The sequence below is a fragment of the Amphiprion ocellaris genome, chromosome 1 (genome assembly GCF_022539595.1).
Source record: "Amphiprion ocellaris isolate individual 3 ecotype Okinawa chromosome 1, ASM2253959v1, whole genome shotgun sequence".
Taxonomy (NCBI): Eukaryota; Metazoa; Chordata; class Actinopteri; family Pomacentridae; genus Amphiprion; species Amphiprion ocellaris.
The window spans coordinates 41289669-41309393 of NC_072766.1; the positions used below are offsets into that span (position 1 = coordinate 41289669).

Below are 19725 nucleotides of genomic sequence, written 5' to 3' on the forward strand. Positions count from 1 at the left end.
GTGAGCTTGTTTCCAAATATACATCTGCTAAACTGAGGCTTTGCACACTCCTACACACCAGCCTCTCGATCACACAGGGAAGAGCTGCGAACACACACCCACTGGCTCTGATTCAATGAAATGAACGGGTGCAAGCGAGGATTTAGGCTCAAAATGGAAATTAGTGGCAAAAACAAAAGGGAAAATTTGAACAGAAAACAAGTGGCAAGGTTTTAGTGAAGCTGACAGTACCACAGAAATAGAAGGAATGACTAGGAGGATGAAAAAAATTGAGCAATTAAATTATGTTTATTAAATGTGATAATGGGCTTTAATGATGTGCCTTAAAGATATGATTGAAAGTGAATGTTTCATCAAATAAAACTGAAAAAATGCCACCCTAACTTTAAGAAAAATATGGAAAACCATTCCAAGTGTTCCATTTGTTATGTTTTGTTTTTTTTCCACTTGGAAAAAGGGTGTTATTTCAGAGAGAAGTGATCCTCCACCATCTCAGAATTGCTTTGAGTTTACTGATTTCTCAAAACTTAGTTTGGTGAAATAGTTTGGCAGAATTTTGAAGATTTCATATGTTTCCCTGCTTGAGAATTTTTGTATTTTCACCTTCAAAAAAACTCCATCTGACTTGGGAATCCATTTAATGGTTCAATATCTCCAGAACTTTAACGTCCACGGACATGAACTTTGGTAAAGACACAGACAGAATAGTTTCCAGTAGATACAAATGATCTAATGGCTCCAGAAAAGGACAAATCTTTCATTATTGGACTTTAAAAATGGGAAAAAGGGCAAAAATTTTAAAACAAGGGTGATTTTTTGGCCGCATAAAGTTCGTGAAAATGAATATATATGGATGGATCCATATTTCCTATTAAAAATACCAACTTTGGTCGACATTCCACCAACTTTTGAGCCTCTAACATCAGTAGAATCTGATGTATGGAAAGTATGACAAGACAAGGTTACAGTTGTTTGCCATTTTCACATGTAAAATGGTGATACAGACTCATTGGTAGAAAACAGAAACTGGTGTTCATAGAGGTCTACATGTTCATAGAGGTCTAGATGCTGGTGTTCATAGAGGTCTAGATGCTGGTGTTCATAGGGGTCTAGATGTTGGTGTTCATAGGGGTCTAGATGTTGGTGTTCATAGAGGTCTAGATGTTCATAGAGGTCTAGATGCTGGTGTTCATAGAGGTCTAGATGCTGGTGTTCATAGAGGTCTAGATGATGGTGTTCATAGGGGTCTAGATGTTGGTGTTCATAGGGGTCTAGATGTTGGTGTTCATAGAGGTCTACATGTTCATAGAGGTCTAGATGCTGGTGTTCATAGAGGTCTAGATGCTGCTGTTCATAGGGGTCTAGATGTTGGTGTTCATAGAGGTCTAGATGTTCACAGAGGTCTAGATGCTGGTGTTCAAGAGGTCTAGATGCTGGTGTTCAGAGGTCTAGATGTTGGTGTTCATAGAGGTCTAGATGCTGGTGTTCATAGAGGTCTAGATGCTGGTGTTCATAGGGGTCTAGATGTTGGTGTTCATAGAGGTCTAGATGCTGGTGTTCATAGAGGTCTAGATGCTGGTGTTCATAGGGGTCTAGATGTTGGTGTTCATAGAGGTCTAGATGCTGGTGTTCATAGAGGTCTAGATGTTGGTGTCCATAGAGGTCTAGATGCTGGTGTCCATAGAGGTCTAGATGCTGGTGTTCATAGTGGTCTAGATGCTGGTGTTCATAGAGGTCTAGATGTTGGTGTCCATAGAGGTCTAGATGCTGGTGTTCATAGAGGTCTAGATGCTGGTGTTCATAGGGGTCTAGATGTTGGTGTTCATAGGGGTCTAGATGTTGGTGTTCATAGAGGTCTAGATGCTGGTGTTCATAGAGGTCTAGATGCTGGTGTTCATAGAGGTCTAGATGCTGGTGTTCATAGAGGTCTAGATGCTGGTGTTCATAGAGGTTTAGATGTTGGTGTTCATAGAGGTCTAGATGCTGGTGTTATATGTGCAGAGTTCCAAGCTGCTTCCATGTTGTGTTCATGTTGAAATGTAACAACATACGAGGTTCATTTTGCCTTACCAAATGGTCTCAAATGGGAAAAAAACAGAACCTTATCTTGCTGTACTGAAAATATCAAAATTCCCAGGTCTGAAAACCAAAAATTTCTTCAAACTCAGCCAAAAATATTTTAGAGAAGATCCTTTTGGGTGCCAAATAACAATTTTGTGACACAGACTTGAACCCAAAAGTATTGTTTGAAGAATTGAAACTGCAGTTATTGAAATAAAAATGTATAAAATAACCAGCAAATTAAAAGTTACTATGGACATACTTTGCAGAAGTATTGGCGAAAAACTAAAACTGCAGAGCAATCTGACTAAAAGGCAGTTAAAGGTTTAGCTACTGCAAGATGTTTTTAGCCTAAAAGCTCAAAGAGTGATTGTAAATTGGTATCTGAAGCAACTGCTAAGATGTGAGAGGATTGCATTTAGTCTGTTACTGGTGCTGCTTGTAGTGTAGAATAAAAAGAATGAGGTGTTTCCATGAATCAGAACCAGATTCTTACGTTAGATAATTAGGTTAGAGGGGCAAGCTGGTTAGTTTCTACTAGGTGTACTAAAGATTTGTTGGGTTTCAGGGTCCTAGCGTCTGATTTTACCTCCAACAGCTAGAGCATGCAAAGAAAACGGGGAAAAAACAGAAAAGAAAAAAACATTTGTTTATGTTAGTGCACCACAAGACCAGTTTCAAATGCTCTCACACTCGTCTACGATACATACAACTGTGCTGAGGGAGGAAGCCCCTACTCTTCACACTGCTGAAAGAGAAGTTTTACATTTATACAGGATGGACTAGCAGGAAGAACATCAGAGCTCCAGAGCAGTACCTGACATCCAGATATTTCTCGGCAAAATGCTCATATGAGTGTCAGCAGTAGTCCTGCTGGTTCTGGGCTGCCGCAGTGCAGCAGAATCAGAAAACTTTACAAGAACAATCTCACAGTTCATGTGCATTACCTGCTTTAGATGTTTCTTTAGCTCGCCTGCTTCAGGCTCTGGAAGAGGAGGGAGAATCTCTGCATTGGTAGGTGCTATAACCTGCAGGAAAAGAAAAAAAACATGAACTATTTAAGGTCAAACATGTCCCTGCATAATAGCAGGTTAATGAGCTTTAATCTGGACATCGTGGAGACTAAACAGTATCAGAAGGACGTGTAGAACATCGTGTCGGTGCACCAACCTTGCTGCTGTCAAGGTCAACGAGCCAAAGGTCGTCTGGCATTTTGAAATCAGATTTATAGAGGAAGAAACTCGCTGGTACACCGATAATGTAGGGAGTGGGGGCGAGGAGGAGCTGAGGGGAGGAAAACACAAACCAATTAGTTACTATTTTTATGTTGCCACAACAGACAGCGTTCGCAATCAACCCTCGGGACTCCAAACGAAAAAGGTTCTGGGGGTCTTTTTTGCTTATTTTTCACTGCAATGTAAATTCCTGAACCTCTATGGAAAAAGAACAACTATGACTAGAAGGATGAGAGAACTCAGAAATGTCTTCTGAACAGAATGACACAGTTAGGATTATGAGATCAAGACTTCACTAAAGTGGATCAGAGTTTATTTTTCCCAAGTTGACACACTGCTTTTAATCTGCCGCACATGACACTGGATTATTATATTATGTGCAGCAGTTTCAGGCTCAGAATGTCACACGGATGTAAGAAGTTACTGCCGTGATTTAGTTCCAAAAGACCCTCTAGATTGCAAGCGGTTTCTTAACTTCCACTGACATGAAATTGGGTAAAGACTCAGACAGAATAGATTCTAGTAGATCCAAATGATCTAATGGCTCCAGAAGAGGATAAAACTTTCATTATTGGCCTTTGAAAATGGTAAAAAGGGCAAAATTTCAACTAAGGGTTTTGTTTTGGCTCCATAAAGTTCCTGTAAGTGTATATACATTGACGGATCCATATTTCCTATAAAAAAATGCAGACTTTGGCCAACATTTCACCAACTTTTGAGGTTCTAACATCAAGTAAAATGGTTTTCCAGATAGGACGTTTGCCATTAGGGCCTAAGAAAGTTCCTGTATGTATGTATATATATATATGTATATATGTGTTTATATATATATATATATATATATATATATATATATATATATATATATATATATATATATATATATGAATGGATCCATATTTCTACTAAAATACAGTCTTTGGTCGACATTTCACCAAATTTTGAGGCTCTAACATCAGTAGAATTGGATATATGGAAAGTCTGACAAGACAAAGTTCCAGTTTCAGGTCCCAAAATGTCTCATAATGACTTCAATTTCTCCAATAATGACTCAAAAATGTCTGAAATTAGTCCTGAATTGAGTTAGAATTATCCAAAATTACTCAAAATTGGTTCAAAAGTGCAAACAAAAATTTAAAAAAGGTGGAATAGTGTCTGCATGAAGTTACTGTAAGTGTATATATATGGATGTATCCATATTTCTACTAAAATACAGTCTTTGGTCGACATTTCACCATCTTTTGAGGCCCAAACATCAGTAGAAGGAACATTTCCAGCAACCATCACTCCTGTGTTCTAATGCTACATTGTGTTAGCTAATGGTGTTGAAAGGCTAATTGATGATTAGAAAACCCGTGTGCAGTTATGTTAGCACATGAATAAAAGTGGGACAGGATGACCCCCAACTTTTGAACAGCAGTGTATATTTATCGGACATGTTAAGGTTTACCTGTTCAGCGGAGGCCATACATGTGGGCAGTAGGGGGATGACGGGGAACATGTACTCCAGCGGGTAGATCATCGCCACGAAGGCCATGACGCTCATAGACAAAGCGTTGTAATCTCTGGACTGAAGAATGACCTGAAAAGAACAAAAAAACTCAAAATAAATGGGTTTGAATGCAGATTTATGCTCATGTTGTCTCATTTAAATACAGAAACATTCAGTATTAGAGCTCCATCACACAATGATTCCACTGGTCCATCCATATTCCCTTCAGTCGGTCATATTTCAAAGACACGGAGCCTCATTCTGCCGTGGATTTGTAACGGCAAATATTAAAAACCGAGCTTTTATGAAAAATTAATTTGACAGCACAAAGTGCTTGAAGAGGAGAAGTCGCTGTGAAAGCTTTCAGACGACACTTAGTTCAGCCTGAGTGGGTTTAACGATGAATCCATCTTCAAAAAAACACAAAAAAGCAATATTTCACACAGACTTATTCAGAGGAGAAACTAACGAATGACTGCACTGAAGAGTTTTCAATCAAGCTGCATTTTAAGATAAATCTGGCAGAACATCTGCTTAGTTATACGTCCTAGAAGAAAAAAAAACAGAGTGACAGTAAAGGTGAGAAGATGTCCAGTATTTATCCAACATTGTGGTCTTTCTGAGCGGTGTGAGAGAAACTGAGAAGGTTAGATTTTAGATTCCTGTAAATGAGCTTCTAAGAGAAACACAACACCAGCAGGATTCCTGTTACGTTCCTCCTGCTTCTACATGGAGCTGAGAGGAAACAGAGTCCATCCTCTCAGTCATAAACTATTCACTGTCCACTGCAGTAAAATGGCTTCAGAGGGCAGCAGAAAATGTCTGATTAAGGTCAGTCAGGACGTTTCTCAGGAGGTCTTTAGAAAAAAAGGAATCAAGGACGAACAGCTGCACGACAGGCAGCCACTGACCAATCACAGAACAGTTTATATAGATGCACTTTTCCTTCTTTATTCTAACAGTGTGGTGTCAAAAAAAAGATTTTTTAATGCCAAAGTGAAACCAGATGTCTACAAAGTGATGTCAATTAATTCAAAATAGAAGTGTAAAATAAGTGATTGCATTAAGTATTATAAAATTCAATCGGTTGTTCTCTAACTTTACTGAGAATGCATGCTGCTGAGAAGCATCCCCACACGTCATGATGCTGCCACCGCCGTGCTTCACGTTATGATGCTGCCACCACCATGCTTCACATCATGATGCTGCCACCACCATGCTACACATCATGATGCTGCCACCACCATGCTTCACATCATGATGTTGCCACCACCATGCTTCACATCATGATGCTGCCACCACCATGCTTCACATCATGATGTTGCCACCACCATGCTACACATCATGATGCTGCCACCACCATGCTTCACATCATGATGCTGCCACCACCATGCTTCACATCATGATGCTGCCACCGCCGTGCTTCACGTTATGATGCTGCCACCACCATGCTTCACATCATGATGCTGCCACCACCATGCTTCACATCATGATGCTGCCACCACCATGCTACACATCATGATGCTGCCACCACCGTGCTCCACATCATGATGCTGCCACCACCGTGCTTCACATCATGATGCTGCCACCACCGTGCTTCACATCATGATGCTGCCACCACCGTGCTCCACATCATGATGCTGCCACCACCGTGCTTCACATCATGATGCTGCCACCACCGTGCTACACATTATGATGCTGCCACCACCGTGCTTCACATCATGATGTTGCCACCACCGTGCTTCACATCATGATGCTGCCACCACCATGCTTCACATCATGATGCTGCCACCACCATGCTTCACATCATGATGCTGCCAAAACCGTGCTTCACATCATGATGCTGCCACCACCGTGCTTCACATCATGATGCTGCCATCACCGTGCTTCACATCATGATGTTGCCACCACCGTGCTCCACATCATGATGCTGCCACCACCGTGCTTCACATCATGATGCTGCCACCACCATGCTTCACATCATGATGCTGCCACCACCATGCTTCACATCATGATGCTGCCACCACCATGCTTCACATCATGATGCTGCCACCACCATGCTTCACATCATGATGCTGCCACCACCATGCTTCACATCATGATGCTGCCACCACCGTGCTCCACATCATGATGCTGCCACCACTAGGCATATACAATACAATGTACATAATCTTTATTCTTTTTTGATAATTGCATTTTGATATTTATTTGATAACTACATTTTTGTTATTTTTGAATTGTATATAATTTTTTTTTTGACAATTGCATATTGGATATAACCTTATATGCTTATCTGTTGACAACTGCATGTCCTTTTTTTTTTAGCACCGAAGTGGATGAGACTCAAATTTCATTGTATTATTGTACAAAAGTATGTCTGTGCAATGACAATAAAGATTTATCTTATCTTAATTAACTGCCGGAGGTTTGTAACAAAACAGAAATTTTCTGCATGTATAGGTTTTGTGTACAATATACAAAATAAGTGTGTCATCTTTTGAACTCAATGGTTTAAAAGATTACACCTGACACCTATATTAACCTTCTGAACCCCAGAAGGGTTCACAAGGTTAACATAATCCCAAAGGTGATTTGGTTGCAGCTGAGGACAATCACACATGTGCTGCTGATCTGTCATAAATTTACAAACTATAGAAAACTTTAACGAGACACTGAGTCGACTGCATTAATCATCTTTACCTTGTGCTCCAGCAGGACACAGCTGAGGACCTGCAGACAGGCGTCCACGCCCAGCAGCTCTAAGGGCAGGTGCAGGGGGAAGTCGACCATGGCAAAGCGGGAGTTGTCAGGCAGGGCGAAGGTCAGGGCTCGCTTCAGTTCGTGGGGTAGAACCTCCACATCCACACGTCTCTGACCCGCCAGCGGTACCGGAGACCGGAGCAGCCGGTAAACCCAGGATTCAATCTCCCGCAGGTCGGCCAGCAGCTGGCTGCCTTTCTCCTCCACGGACGTAGCACCGGTAAACACCCGCCACATGGTGTCCCTGGGAAGAAAAGCAAATCCAGAGCTGTAGACGTGGTCGTATACATCTTTCTTCAATTATTTATTTATATGACAGAGTTTTTATCAACTTAATAGCGAAAAATGATGCTTAAAAGGTAGTTCATTACTAGTTTGGCTAAACCTACAGCATAATCCCAAATTATAGACAACAAATGACATATAATTACAAAATAAAACAAAGAAAAGCAAGATATTTTTAAATCTATCAAGCTCAAATCAGTGGTAATTCATAACCGTATTAATAAAATGTTGTGTTTAGGTAACAGTTATTGTTATTATATAATTTTACCCTCAACAGACAGCAGAAAACATTTACTTTTTTACTTTTTTATATTTATGCACTAGAAAACTCATGTTAAATGCTTTCACATCTTGTTTATAATACTTCTTGCAATGTTTAAACAGTAGATATCGCATTGTCGTCGTTTTATTTCATATATTTTGATGATAAATACCATTATTTGGTTTTGTTATACTCCCCAGTAAGGCAGAGGAAAAACATGTAACTGCGATTTTTCTGACACACGTGATTTGATTTGCAGCAGTCAGAGAACTAAAGTTAAATATTAATGCTGTATTGGATTTAGAACATGTGATGGAACATTTATCAAGAGACAGATTGAAAAGCGTGACTCACACAAAGAGGATGATCTTAATTTGTAAAACTCCTGACACGACGGTTCAGTTAGATGTGCTGCAGAATGTATGTGCTCGATCGCAGCAATCGCAATTTGCTCCCCCTTAATTTTTAATTATTTTTTTTAAACACAATAATGGTCTATATTGTGATATATTCACATTCTCATTTGCTCGTTCTGCCACTGTTGATTTTTTCTATATTATATTACGTATATTTTTATCTTATTTCATTTTATTTTTTAATATTTAATTTAATTCTATCTTATCCTCTTTTACTTCATCTTATTGTAATTTAATTTCATGTTATTTTTTATTTAAATTTTATCTTATTTTATTTCATCTTATTTTATTTTTATTTCAGTTTATCTTGTTTTATTTTATTTTTATCGTAATTTAATTTAATTTGACTTAATTTAATCTTATTTTACTTTGTCTCATTTTATTCTACCTTCACTTTATACCCTAATATTCTGTGTTGTCTTATTGTTTACCCTTTTATTGAATATCCATGCTGCTGCAACAACTTAATTTTCCTTCGGGGATTAATAAGATTAATCAATCAACAATCAAGTCAAATAAATATCAATACAGATGCATCACCTTTATTGGAAATATTAGGGTGTTCAGTATCAGGATGTAAACATTTAATTTTATCTCATTTTATTTTTATTTTATTTCATCTTATTTTTTTTCATTTTAGTTTTATTTTATTTTAATTTATTTTATTATAATTTAATCTTATTTGATCTTCATTTTATACCCTGATATTCTGTGTAGTCTTATTGTTTACACCTTTATTGAGAATCCATGCTGTTGCAACAACTTAATTTCCCTTGGGGAATTAATAAAGTCGTTTAAGTCTAATAAATATCAGTACGGGTGCACCGCCTTTACTGGAAATACTTGGGTGGCCAGTATCAGGATGTAAAGATTTAATTTTACCTTATTTCATCTAATTTTATTTTTTCTTTTTTACTTTTTATTTAATTTCTATCTTATTTTATCAAATTTTTATTTCATCTTATTTTATTTAATCTTTTAATTTATTTTAATTTGACCTCATTTTATTTGACCTTCACTTTATTCCCTAATTTTCTGAGTTGTTTACCCTTTTACTGAATATCCATGCTTGTCTAACAACTCCATTTTCTTTCGAAGACTAATAAAATCATCTAAGTCTAATAAATATCAATACAGGTGCATTACCTTTACTGAAAATAATAGGGCAGCCAGTATCAGGATGTAAAGATCTAGCAAATTAGCATGATAATGATGAACTATAATAATAGTAATATAATAATAATGAACTGATGTTTTTAATTCATTTTTGCAGCAGTATAAAATATGCAAAGCCTCACTAAAACATAAACTTGTGTCGGTTGACAGTAATTTTAAGTCTGAACTGGATTAAAGTGAACGACTGGTTGCTTTATTGCTGCAAACAGCTTTGAAGAGGGCTCAACAAACACTCAGCGAAATCGCTAATACGACGAGCAAACGAGGTTGAAGCACAGGTGAGGCTCTTGAGCAATTGTCGAAATATCGATGAGAAAACCCTCCAGTTTCCGAACACACGGAGCCATTAGGCCTCCTGAAGTGTGTGCTTAGTGGCATGGAGAGGAGGGAGGTAAATCATTAGTCCTGCCGAAGCCCTCCCACCAACCACAGCTGCTACCCTACGGCAGTCAGAGACCTCAATCTGTCAGAGTCGCCGTCGCAACCAGCGCTCGCAGGCGTTATGAAACGGCTCTCCTTCTCCTCTGTCATTGCGACATCGCATTTCAACCAACCATGTCGGAAGTAAAAAGAGCGATACCGAGGTCCGTTCGGCCTCTAGCTTCAGCTGCCTTTTAGAGGATGTCAGAAAAAGACACTGCTGCATTTTTACCCAATAAAAGATAAAAAAAAACAAGATATGAGAACAACTGTGCATTAAATATTCCTCTAAAATCTTGTAGCGGTGAGCTGCTCTATAGCTAAATATAAACAACAATCATACGAGGTCCGAGCCAGCATGAAATGACAGCCTAATTAACACCCTGTCAGCCCAAGATTGTAATCTATTGTGTCACCCGTGGCAACAGAATGAAACAATGAGCACAGAGAATAGGGCTGGGCGATATGGCCTAAAAAAAAAAAAATCTCTGATTTTTTCACAAAAAATCCCGAATCACGATTTTTTTTTTTTTTCCCCTACCTATTCTCAGCACCCCGGAGTCCAGTCTACTTTATGCAAATAAGCTGCAGCCCTGTCCAGGTAAACACACCTGATCACAGCTGGAAATGCACTGCATGTGGCATGCTGGTCCGGTTGTGGTGCATTTCCCGCTGTGATCAGGTGTGTTTACCTGGAGAGGGCTGCAGCTCATTTGCATAAAGTAGACTGACTTCTACTTCAGTGGTTCCCAACCTGTGTGGCTTGGAGCCCCTCCTATAAGCTGCACCCAGCCCCAGCGCCCCACCCACCACCACCACATAAGTACACTACAAAACGTAAGAGGGAAGTTATTGAATTGTATTACTAATAGAAAATTCCCTAAAATTACAAAAATATATTTTATATCAAACCAAGAGTTCAAGAGTTGTACTATGACGAGGAGGAGAGAGTTTATGGCTGCAGTAAATTTGTTGACACTACAATGCATAAGAGTTATTGATTGTTTTTAAACTAAAAAATTCCTTACAATTATGAGAAAAAATATTTAATATTAAACCAAGAGCTGTAGTATGACCAGCAGGAGCAGTAAATTTGTTGAATATTTGTGTCTCTTCGCTGTTTGCAGCAGTTTTGCATTTTGCAGAAGGTCCCTGTTCACTCGTCGCACAGCCTGCTGCTCATAGACACCAATGTTATTTCTGTAGCTACTTTTGATTAAACTGGGCTTGTAGCATATTGTCTACCTTACAACGATGGAAAAGAGGCATCGTTTATGTTTAGACAACGTATATTTAATGAGTTATTGATGTCTGAAGTCTGAATTTGTAAATATCTTTACGACTTTACCGAACTGTGTTTTGTTTCCTGACGTCGCTGTAATTCGCTGGTTTCATGCTGTCATTTACGAGCATTTCACCACAAATAACATAATTCTGTCTTGTCCTTTAATAAAACCAAATTCAAGGTAACTCTCGAGGTATAGCCGGAGTTTTTAGGTACTGATGAATCTTCACCTGTTTTGCGTTTTTCAGACATCATTTCCGTCAGTAATTTTCTAACTGTAACACAAACTAATGAATCGGGATGAACTAGAGCCAACCTGAAGAAAGACCAAATAAATGTGTTTTTAAAATGTTTTATAGGTAGACTTGTGATGACACAGCGAGTCTGTTACTCTGATTTTATCCAGAATGTAAAAATCTATTTTTTATAACATCACAGCCTCAGAGCAGACAAAGCGGACCCCAGGTTGAGAACCACTGTTATACTTTATGCAAATTAGATGCTGCATGCGGAGATTCCACGCATCGTGAAACTGTCCTCAAACTTCTAAACTAGGCGTCGGTGACCTAAAACAAGGACAGATTCAGCTGCTGCAGATTATTTCTCGTCTCAAATGCTTTCAGAAATACTTTTCGCTGACGTGTTTTTGAAATAAAAGGGAAAGTTTGCAGCCGAGCCGCTGTGTTTATCCTACACATCTGCAGGACTGTCCAGCTGAAAGCTCGGTCATGTGACCACGTAGCGGCCTGCTGTTGCTCAGCGCTGTCATGTGACCATGTTGTGGTTCGCTAGTGACCGCCGTCTGTGTGATTTTCAGATGTGGTGCGTTGCCGTGCGGGAAAATAGCATCTAGTGGACACACACCTTTAGATCTGCACCACTCGCCGCCATGTTGTTTGTGTATCAAGTGTGGGGGGGAGGGGGGCGCACTCTGAACTACGGGAGCCCAGCGGGAAGGTGTTGGTGGCGGATGTTGATGAGAAAATCGATTTTCATTAAAACAAATCGACATTAAGTACAAAGTCGAAATAATCGATAAAATCGATTTATCGCCCAGCCCTAACTTGGTGGCCTCCCTCTCTAGTCTCTTTCTTCTCGGTCTCTCAGTTTTTGAGGACGTTCTGCTCTAGTCAGATTTATTCATGTTCCATCTTCCTTCCATTTCTTAATGATGGATTTAACTGGACTCCAGGAGATCTTCAGGAACTTGGAAATGTTTTTGTATCGTCCTGATGCTTTTCAACAACCTTTTACAGAGTTTCTTGCAGTGTTCTTTAGTCTTCATGGTGTAATTCTATCCAGGAGTACTTTTTGTAAATTAAAAGCAAAATAGCACACTCTAAGCCACTCCATCACATTGCTGTACATACTGCGGATATTATTTATGTCCCCTCACACTTTTTCTAGGTTACACTTCCACCTTTTTATAGAACAGGTGCACAGCTACTATTTTTAGCACCAAAAAAACATCCCTGTGCATCAGCTGAACCCACAAAACCCAGTGAAATAATATTTGATGTGAGACAAATCAGTCAAAAGAGAAGCAATGAACTGCAACAAGGATATATTGGTTGCCATGACTTGTCACCAAGGTGGGGCGTGATAATAGCATGAAGCGTGCTGTGAAAACAGGACACGCAAGCTGCAGATGGCCTGAAAAAAACTGTTTTTATCAGATTTTTCATGCTATTGATGATTTAACAGGTGTATTTTCAACCAACTGAAGAAATAAATGCATTAAGTGTCAAAGTCAATGCTTTAAGTTCACCAAAATCAATCAGTGTATGAACATTTTAAGGGATTCCTGACGACAAAGCTGACATTTTGCCTTCACACTACTAGCACTTAGCATTAAAGTGCAACCAGCCATGAGGTTCTGGTATTTCTAGTTTGTTTTCATGCGATAAGAACCTTGTAAGCCCCACCTTCAAACCAAACCAACACTGTCTGGGAGTCTGGATAATGGAAGCTTTACACAATAAAGGTGTGTTTCATTGTGCGCCACCGTTCACCTTGAAAAAACAAAGGATTTAACAGCTAGAGATGCTCAGGTCACGTTTTGAAGCAGGGTTAAACATAAAATGGACGTTTTGTGTGGTAAAACAGGTTAATGCAGGGTGTATTTAAGGTCAGAAGAAGGTTTCCTGTTAATTCTTAGAGAATTTTGATGCGTTTTCACAAGAGTTTTGGCGGCATGTAAGTACTTGCTTTTCGATTGCCAATCTGTGTCCAAGGATCTGGAATCAATTTTCTACGATCTGAATGGCGGTCTATTTGTCTATGCACTGATCTTATGGTATTCGTCAAAGACCTCAGATGTCTAATTTGGACACAGTATGGTGTTTGTCCCATTAAACTTCCATTTCCTGGTCGAGGATCCAAACTTTGAGCACATTTAGAAACAACTTCACACCTTTATCCACCGTGAGTCGACAAAAGCCAGTTTATCCTTTAGGCTTTTGGGTTTGTTTTGTTCCCATGGATTTTCTTCTAACTTCCTCGTTTGAGTTGTTGTTGGATTACAGGACTTTGGGCTTTCAAAGCCAATGGAAATGGATGGGATTGATTTCTGAAGAGTTTTCTTTTCTTAATCTGTTCTGATATAACCTTCGACAGTCGATGGTGTTGGGTATATTTTTTGGCTTGCATGGTTAAAGATGTTGGGTTTTTTGGGCACATTCATTTAATTATTTCACCAAATTTTACAGTCGGACCTCATAAGGGATTCATGACAATGCAGTGCTGTTGCAGAATCTCTGAAATTTTGGATCCTTTATATTTTTCGGGCAAAGATGAGTGGTAAAAATGCAACTTTACGACTCCATACTGAACCAGGAAACTCATGATAGAGGTTAGAAAGCTACCAGCCATGTCACTAGCTTAAAGGACAGGTGGGATGTAGAGATTCAAAACTATGTAATCAGATAATTGGCACAATTTTTCCATCTATAGTTAGAAGAGGAATTCATTGGTTTATTGGTCATTAACAGAGCCACCATCAACAGCATCTACATAGAGTACATAAGCGGAAATGTATTGAATTAATTGAATAAAATCGGACTTTTCTAGCAAGTTTTGAAACCAACCATGTGTATATTAGAAGTAGATTAAGCTGTAGCATGCTACCGCTACCCGATTTGGTGGAAATGTAAAGAAACAGCGGTTTCTAGAGACAAACTTGTACAGGATCTGTCACTTCAATGCTTTCCATTCATTGTCTGACTGAAACGCCAAACTGCTCCTTATTTGCATAAATTTAAAGTCTTGGCTACTTAATGCAAATAAGAACCGTTAAGTGGAGTCAAAACTCATTTTAGTTCAGGGGCCACATGCAGGCCAGTTTGATCTTAAGGAGCAATAAAATCACAGCATAATAACCTATAAATACCAACAATTTCAAGTTGTTTCCTTTGTTTTAGTGCAAAAAAAAGACATTTTGAGAATGTTCACATTTAATGAACTATCTTTTTACAAAACAATATGAACAAAGTGAAATTTATTAAGAAAAATAAGTTTGATTTCAACAAATATCTGCAACTTAACCATATAGTATTTAACTCTATGATGAAAACAAGTTGTCAAGGTCTGGAAATTATTTAAAATTGAGAGTTTAACAAATCTACAATTTGCAGTTAATGTCTTCTCTGTAATTTTGACACTTTACAGTCATCCCGTGGGCTGCACTGGACCCACAGGCTGCGTGTTTGACACCCCTGACCTAAACTAACCATCGATAAACTAAAATAATGACAGATTCAGCAACTGCACACTTATTTCTTGCCTCAAATGTTTTCAGACACACGTCGTTTAACTGTTTTCATAATATAACAGAAAGTTTTTGAGTAAATGTTAGAAGAAAATTGAGTGTTCACATGATCATATATCTCTGTGCTAAGTTTCAGTAGTTTTCTACTTGCCTGTACACTCGCAAGAATGTATGTTGTAACCACATTGCCACACATGCAGCTTACAGTCACAACACACATACACCTCACCTGCTAAACATTCTCATTCTCACGAGAAAATTCTTCTTCTCACACCACACATATGTTTTGTCTCAGAGCGTGGGACCGCCCCACCCTCTGCTTTTTTGTAACCTATGCTTTATTATAAATAAAGGGATAAGGAACTGCTCGGCGCGTCTCTGCCTCAGAACGTGAGCTGAGCAGGGTGCCCTTGTACAAGAAATCTCTTTGTCTGTGTTTGATCTGTTTCTCTCCTCTCAGTTCTGTGATCCAGGTTGGAGTCAGCCCGCTGGAGGCGGTAATCCTCTAACAGTAAGCCACCATGTTGGTCCAAAACCTGTACACGACTGGTTTCTGATGAAGGTAAACATCTGCTGTTATCGATGTAGAATAATGTTGGGAAGCAGAATGAAGCCTTGTGAGAGCTCCAGACTGCGACCTTTTTTTGAGAGTGTGCCAGTTAAATCTTCAAGTGGTCGCATTGTGCGAGTGAATGAAGATTATTAAGATGCTTTGGTGTTGCTGTAACCGGCACAGGCAGCTACACAGTTAACTACAGCGGTGGAAAGGTTTAAGACTTCGATTTACTGTGGTATTTCTGCTTAAAAATGAGGTCTTCTCGTGGAATGTGGAGCGTACGTACATGCGCCGCGTTTCCCCCTCATAGCAAAAACCGCATGCAGAACAAAAAACACAAATCTGGGACAGATCGGACATTAGTATGCCCCAGTTTAACTCTTAATTCTTGGTTACACACCTGTCTGAGCACCGCAGCTACCAAGCAGCAGCTAAATTGTCCTGTTTATAAATAAGAAAATGTCCAGAAAGTGATGTGCTTTGCCTGAAACAAGGTGGTGCTGCCTGTTTAAAGGTCCGTCTGGAGTCCTGAGTATGTAGAAACCTCCCTGTAGACACCAACCATTAGAGTGTTGATGTGTGTTTTGCGAGCATAGAAACATGGCTGATGTAACTCTCATATTTCTGTCATGTTTTAACCAAAACCAAACCAAAAGCCAAAAGAAGCTCCTACCTCTGGGTGGCCCGAGGGAGTCCTGCCCGCTGGGTGAGCCTCTGACTGCAGCAGTCCACCAGCCTCTTGAGAATATACAGGCATTCCCTGAAGGTGGAGAAGAAGGGGTAGTGGCTGAGGATGCACAGCGACGTCAGGGTGCTGTTGCGGTTCCGGGCTGCCATCTTGGCGGTGCTCCGTCTGTGCTGTGGAGATTTTCCGGCATTCTGTTCAGCAGCTGGTTTTTCTCCTTCCTCTCCGGAGGACGGTGGAGGAGCTGACTCTGCGTTGTTGGGAGGAGCTAACGTTGAGGTCGGACCGCCGTCTTCCGAAGCCTCGGTCGCCGTCTCCACCGGCGGTGCTGCCGACTCCGCGTCTCTGCTCTTGTCCCCTCGGCTGCGGTGGTGTCCTCGCTGGAAGGACCGGTAGAAGTTGACGCAGATCCCGTAGCGGGTGATTCCTGAGTCCTTGTCGGTGAGCGTGAACACGAAGGACGAGTCGTCACGGAGGCTGACGCGGCGCTGGCGGATGCTCAGGCAGCCCTCCGGCTGGCAGAAGAAGACCACGTCCGGAGGCAGCGGGAAGTCGTGGTGGTCCTCCAGAGGGTAGCGACGGAGGAGCTGAGGGGTCTGAGCCACGCTGTCACTGCTGGGTTGCCTGGAGACGAGACGGACAAACATTTATTCTGTTTCTGAAGAAGGAACTCCAGCTGTATTAGTTGTGTTAAAGTTTATTGACTGAACACAAAAACTCATCATGGAACAATGTGTATACAGCACCTTTTAACCCCCGTGTCGTCCTACATGTTAAAATTTACCCAATTTAAAGTTTGAAAATGTGGAAAAAAATATATATTTTCACAGTGAAACTTCTGATATCCACATGTTCAACATTTTGGGGAAATTTTTGAACATTTTTTAGTGGAAAAAATGAATGTTAAAAATGTTTCTTAAGAACATTCACAAAAAAAATCAATTTTTTAAAAAATGTTCTTAAAGAAAATCTTAGAAGTTTTACTGGTATATATGGAATCACTTTAGATATTTTTAGGATTTTTTGGGAAGAGTTTTAGTTATTTTTTGAAAATATTTACAACTATTTTCTTGCCAAATTTGGGGGATTTTTATAAAAAAATAAAATTTTTAAGGGAAACTTTTAAGGAATTATTGGAATTTTCTTCCTGAAGGTTTTGCAAATTTTCAGAAATTTGGGGAATTTTTTTGCTGAATTTTTGGATTTTTTTCAGACATAGAAACAATATTTTTTGGTGCCTGTAAATGAGGACAACAGGAGGGTTAAGTACAGAGTTTACAAAGTGTTTGGACAGACCAGCCCAAAAAGGAGGATCCTCAAGAAGACAATATTATAATAGAAAGCTCGACTAGTTAAACAAAACAAACAAAAAAAAATACAGATCAGAGAAGCCAAAAGGAAGGAAAGAGTATAACATGGTAAAAGAAATTCAAAATGAGGATTTTCAATATCAACAAATTAACAGAACAAACCCTAATTTATACAAAGAACACAATAATAGCACCAAAATGCAATCGCACAATAAAGTAAATACATTAAATATTAAAAATAAGGATACAGAGGATGAGAGCAAATTAGAGAAAATGTAAAGAAAAATAGGAAAAGCAGGGGTAAAATGTTTTTAAAAACGGAATTTAGCATAAAATGGATGAAAGTAGTAGTAGTTTTTTTTTAACAGTTTCTGGGTTCAAAAATTCTGTAATTTTGGCAGTTTTTACACTTTTACTTTCCATTTTCTTTTATTTTGCTCATCTGGAACATCTATATTTTCCTTTATTTTCATGTGCTGTGGCATTTTTGGTTCTTTTAGCATTTTATTCTATCAGTTAGGATTTGTTTCCTTGATATATTCATTTTGAAATTTTTTTTGTATTTCTTTTACCGTGTTTAAATATATTTCTCCACTTTTTGTTTCTTGGGTCAATTTTTCTTTCTGTTTGGCAAGACTTTCCTCTGTATCCTCTTTTACTTCACTGGTCTGTCAAAACATTTTGGAAATACTATTTTAAAAGCCTTTGTACAGGAGGTATGAATAAAGTTATTATTATTTTCAACGTTTTGAAGGCCATTGCACTGGGAGTGTGACATCTGGTTCCACTTAAAAAGAAATCATCATGATATATAATAAAATTTACTTAATTCTCTACAACTCATTTTAATATTTTCCAGAAAATTAACCTTTAATACTAACAATATTCTGTAAAAAACTAAAAAATTCTGCACTCTTCTGTGCAACTGTGATGCCATTAATGATCCAGCTGCGACTAACAGGTCACATGACAAAAATTCAGGCATTCAGGTGAACTACAGGCAGTGTAACACAATAAAAATATGAGTAGTAAAAGCCACCAGTTTTTTGTTTTTTTTTGCAGTGTGGGAAACATTCTCCATGGAGGTTTAGGACTTTATATTACAAAGAAAAATGAACCCACAGTGAGTAAAAATAAACAAAAAGAGCACAGAAGCTGCTCAAGCTATAAAAGGTTCTTTTTTTTAGCTCATATCTGATGAATCTGCAAAACAGTTTGTCCTTGTGTGTAAACAAAACATCGAATTCAATTTAAGATAGTCATTAAATGAGTTAGCATTTCATAAAGGATGAATAGAAGCCTTTAACCGCTGCCTAATGCCGTCCTGACTGTATTTTGGTAGATAAAAAAGCACATCTGTTACCATACTTAACCGTTAAATCCAACAACTGGTTTGGAAGACCTTCTCAGACGAGTAACACCACCTCAGAACAACGTTTAAATCTCCAAATCCTTCTTTCTAACTTCACCGTGTTCATGTGAATTCTTCTCTCCGCCCTGCAGCCTCTAACACAATAATCCTCTATTCTTCATTCTACATGCTGCATCATATGGCTGCTAACCTCAGCTTTAACTCGGAGGAAAAAACCTGGAAAAGTCGCTCAAGTTCATGAATTATTAGTAACAGAGTGCATATAAAAGATAGAGAAGCCTCTTCTCTCCAATAAGTTGCTACTCTGAGGAAATTTTGCATGTTTTTAATGGTTTTTGGTGGCTCTAAATGGTCTTAATAGTTTGTAATTCATGTATTTTAGCAATTAATTATCCTGTTTTACCATTTTATTTTGACTTACAAGCTCATGTTCTCTTTATCTTCTTGGTTTTTTGCACAGATTTTTATTATAACATGCACAACACAAGTCAGGGTGTTTAAAACATGCTATATAAATAAAATTTATTTGATTTTTACACTTGGAAGTCTTCACTACAGATATTTTTTATGAACAGCTTTACTCAGATATGCCTTAACAGGGATTTTCCTGCATTTTAAAAGAAATTTAGGAACTAAAACTGCCG

At 38.8% G+C, this 19725-nt stretch overlaps 1 protein-coding gene and 1 long non-coding RNA gene across 4 annotated transcripts in view; one reads left to right on the top strand and one right to left on the bottom strand.

The window, feature by feature from the left end:
• The window catches only part of madd (MAP-kinase activating death domain), a 96841-nt gene that overhangs the window by 60733 nt on the left and 16383 nt on the right, over positions 1-19725 (bottom strand). For all 3 annotated transcript variants that reach the window (XM_055009674.1, XM_055009669.1, XM_055009667.1), the window contains exons 3-7: positions 16388-17023; positions 7489-7792; positions 4747-4878; positions 3232-3345; positions 3009-3089 (exon numbers count right to left, since the gene is read on the bottom strand). In XM_055009674.1, coding sequence (XP_054865649.1) covers positions 3009-3089; positions 3232-3345; positions 4747-4878; positions 7489-7792; positions 16388-17023 — 1267 coding nt within the window. The remainder of the gene's footprint in view (positions 1-3008; positions 3090-3231; positions 3346-4746; positions 4879-7488; positions 7793-16387; positions 17024-19725) is intronic.
• On the top strand, positions 14902-18458 carry LOC129348720 (uncharacterized). Its single transcript, XR_008601377.1, has 2 exons — positions 14902-15720; positions 16371-18458. It is a non-coding gene; the product is annotated as an uncharacterized LOC129348720 (long non-coding RNA).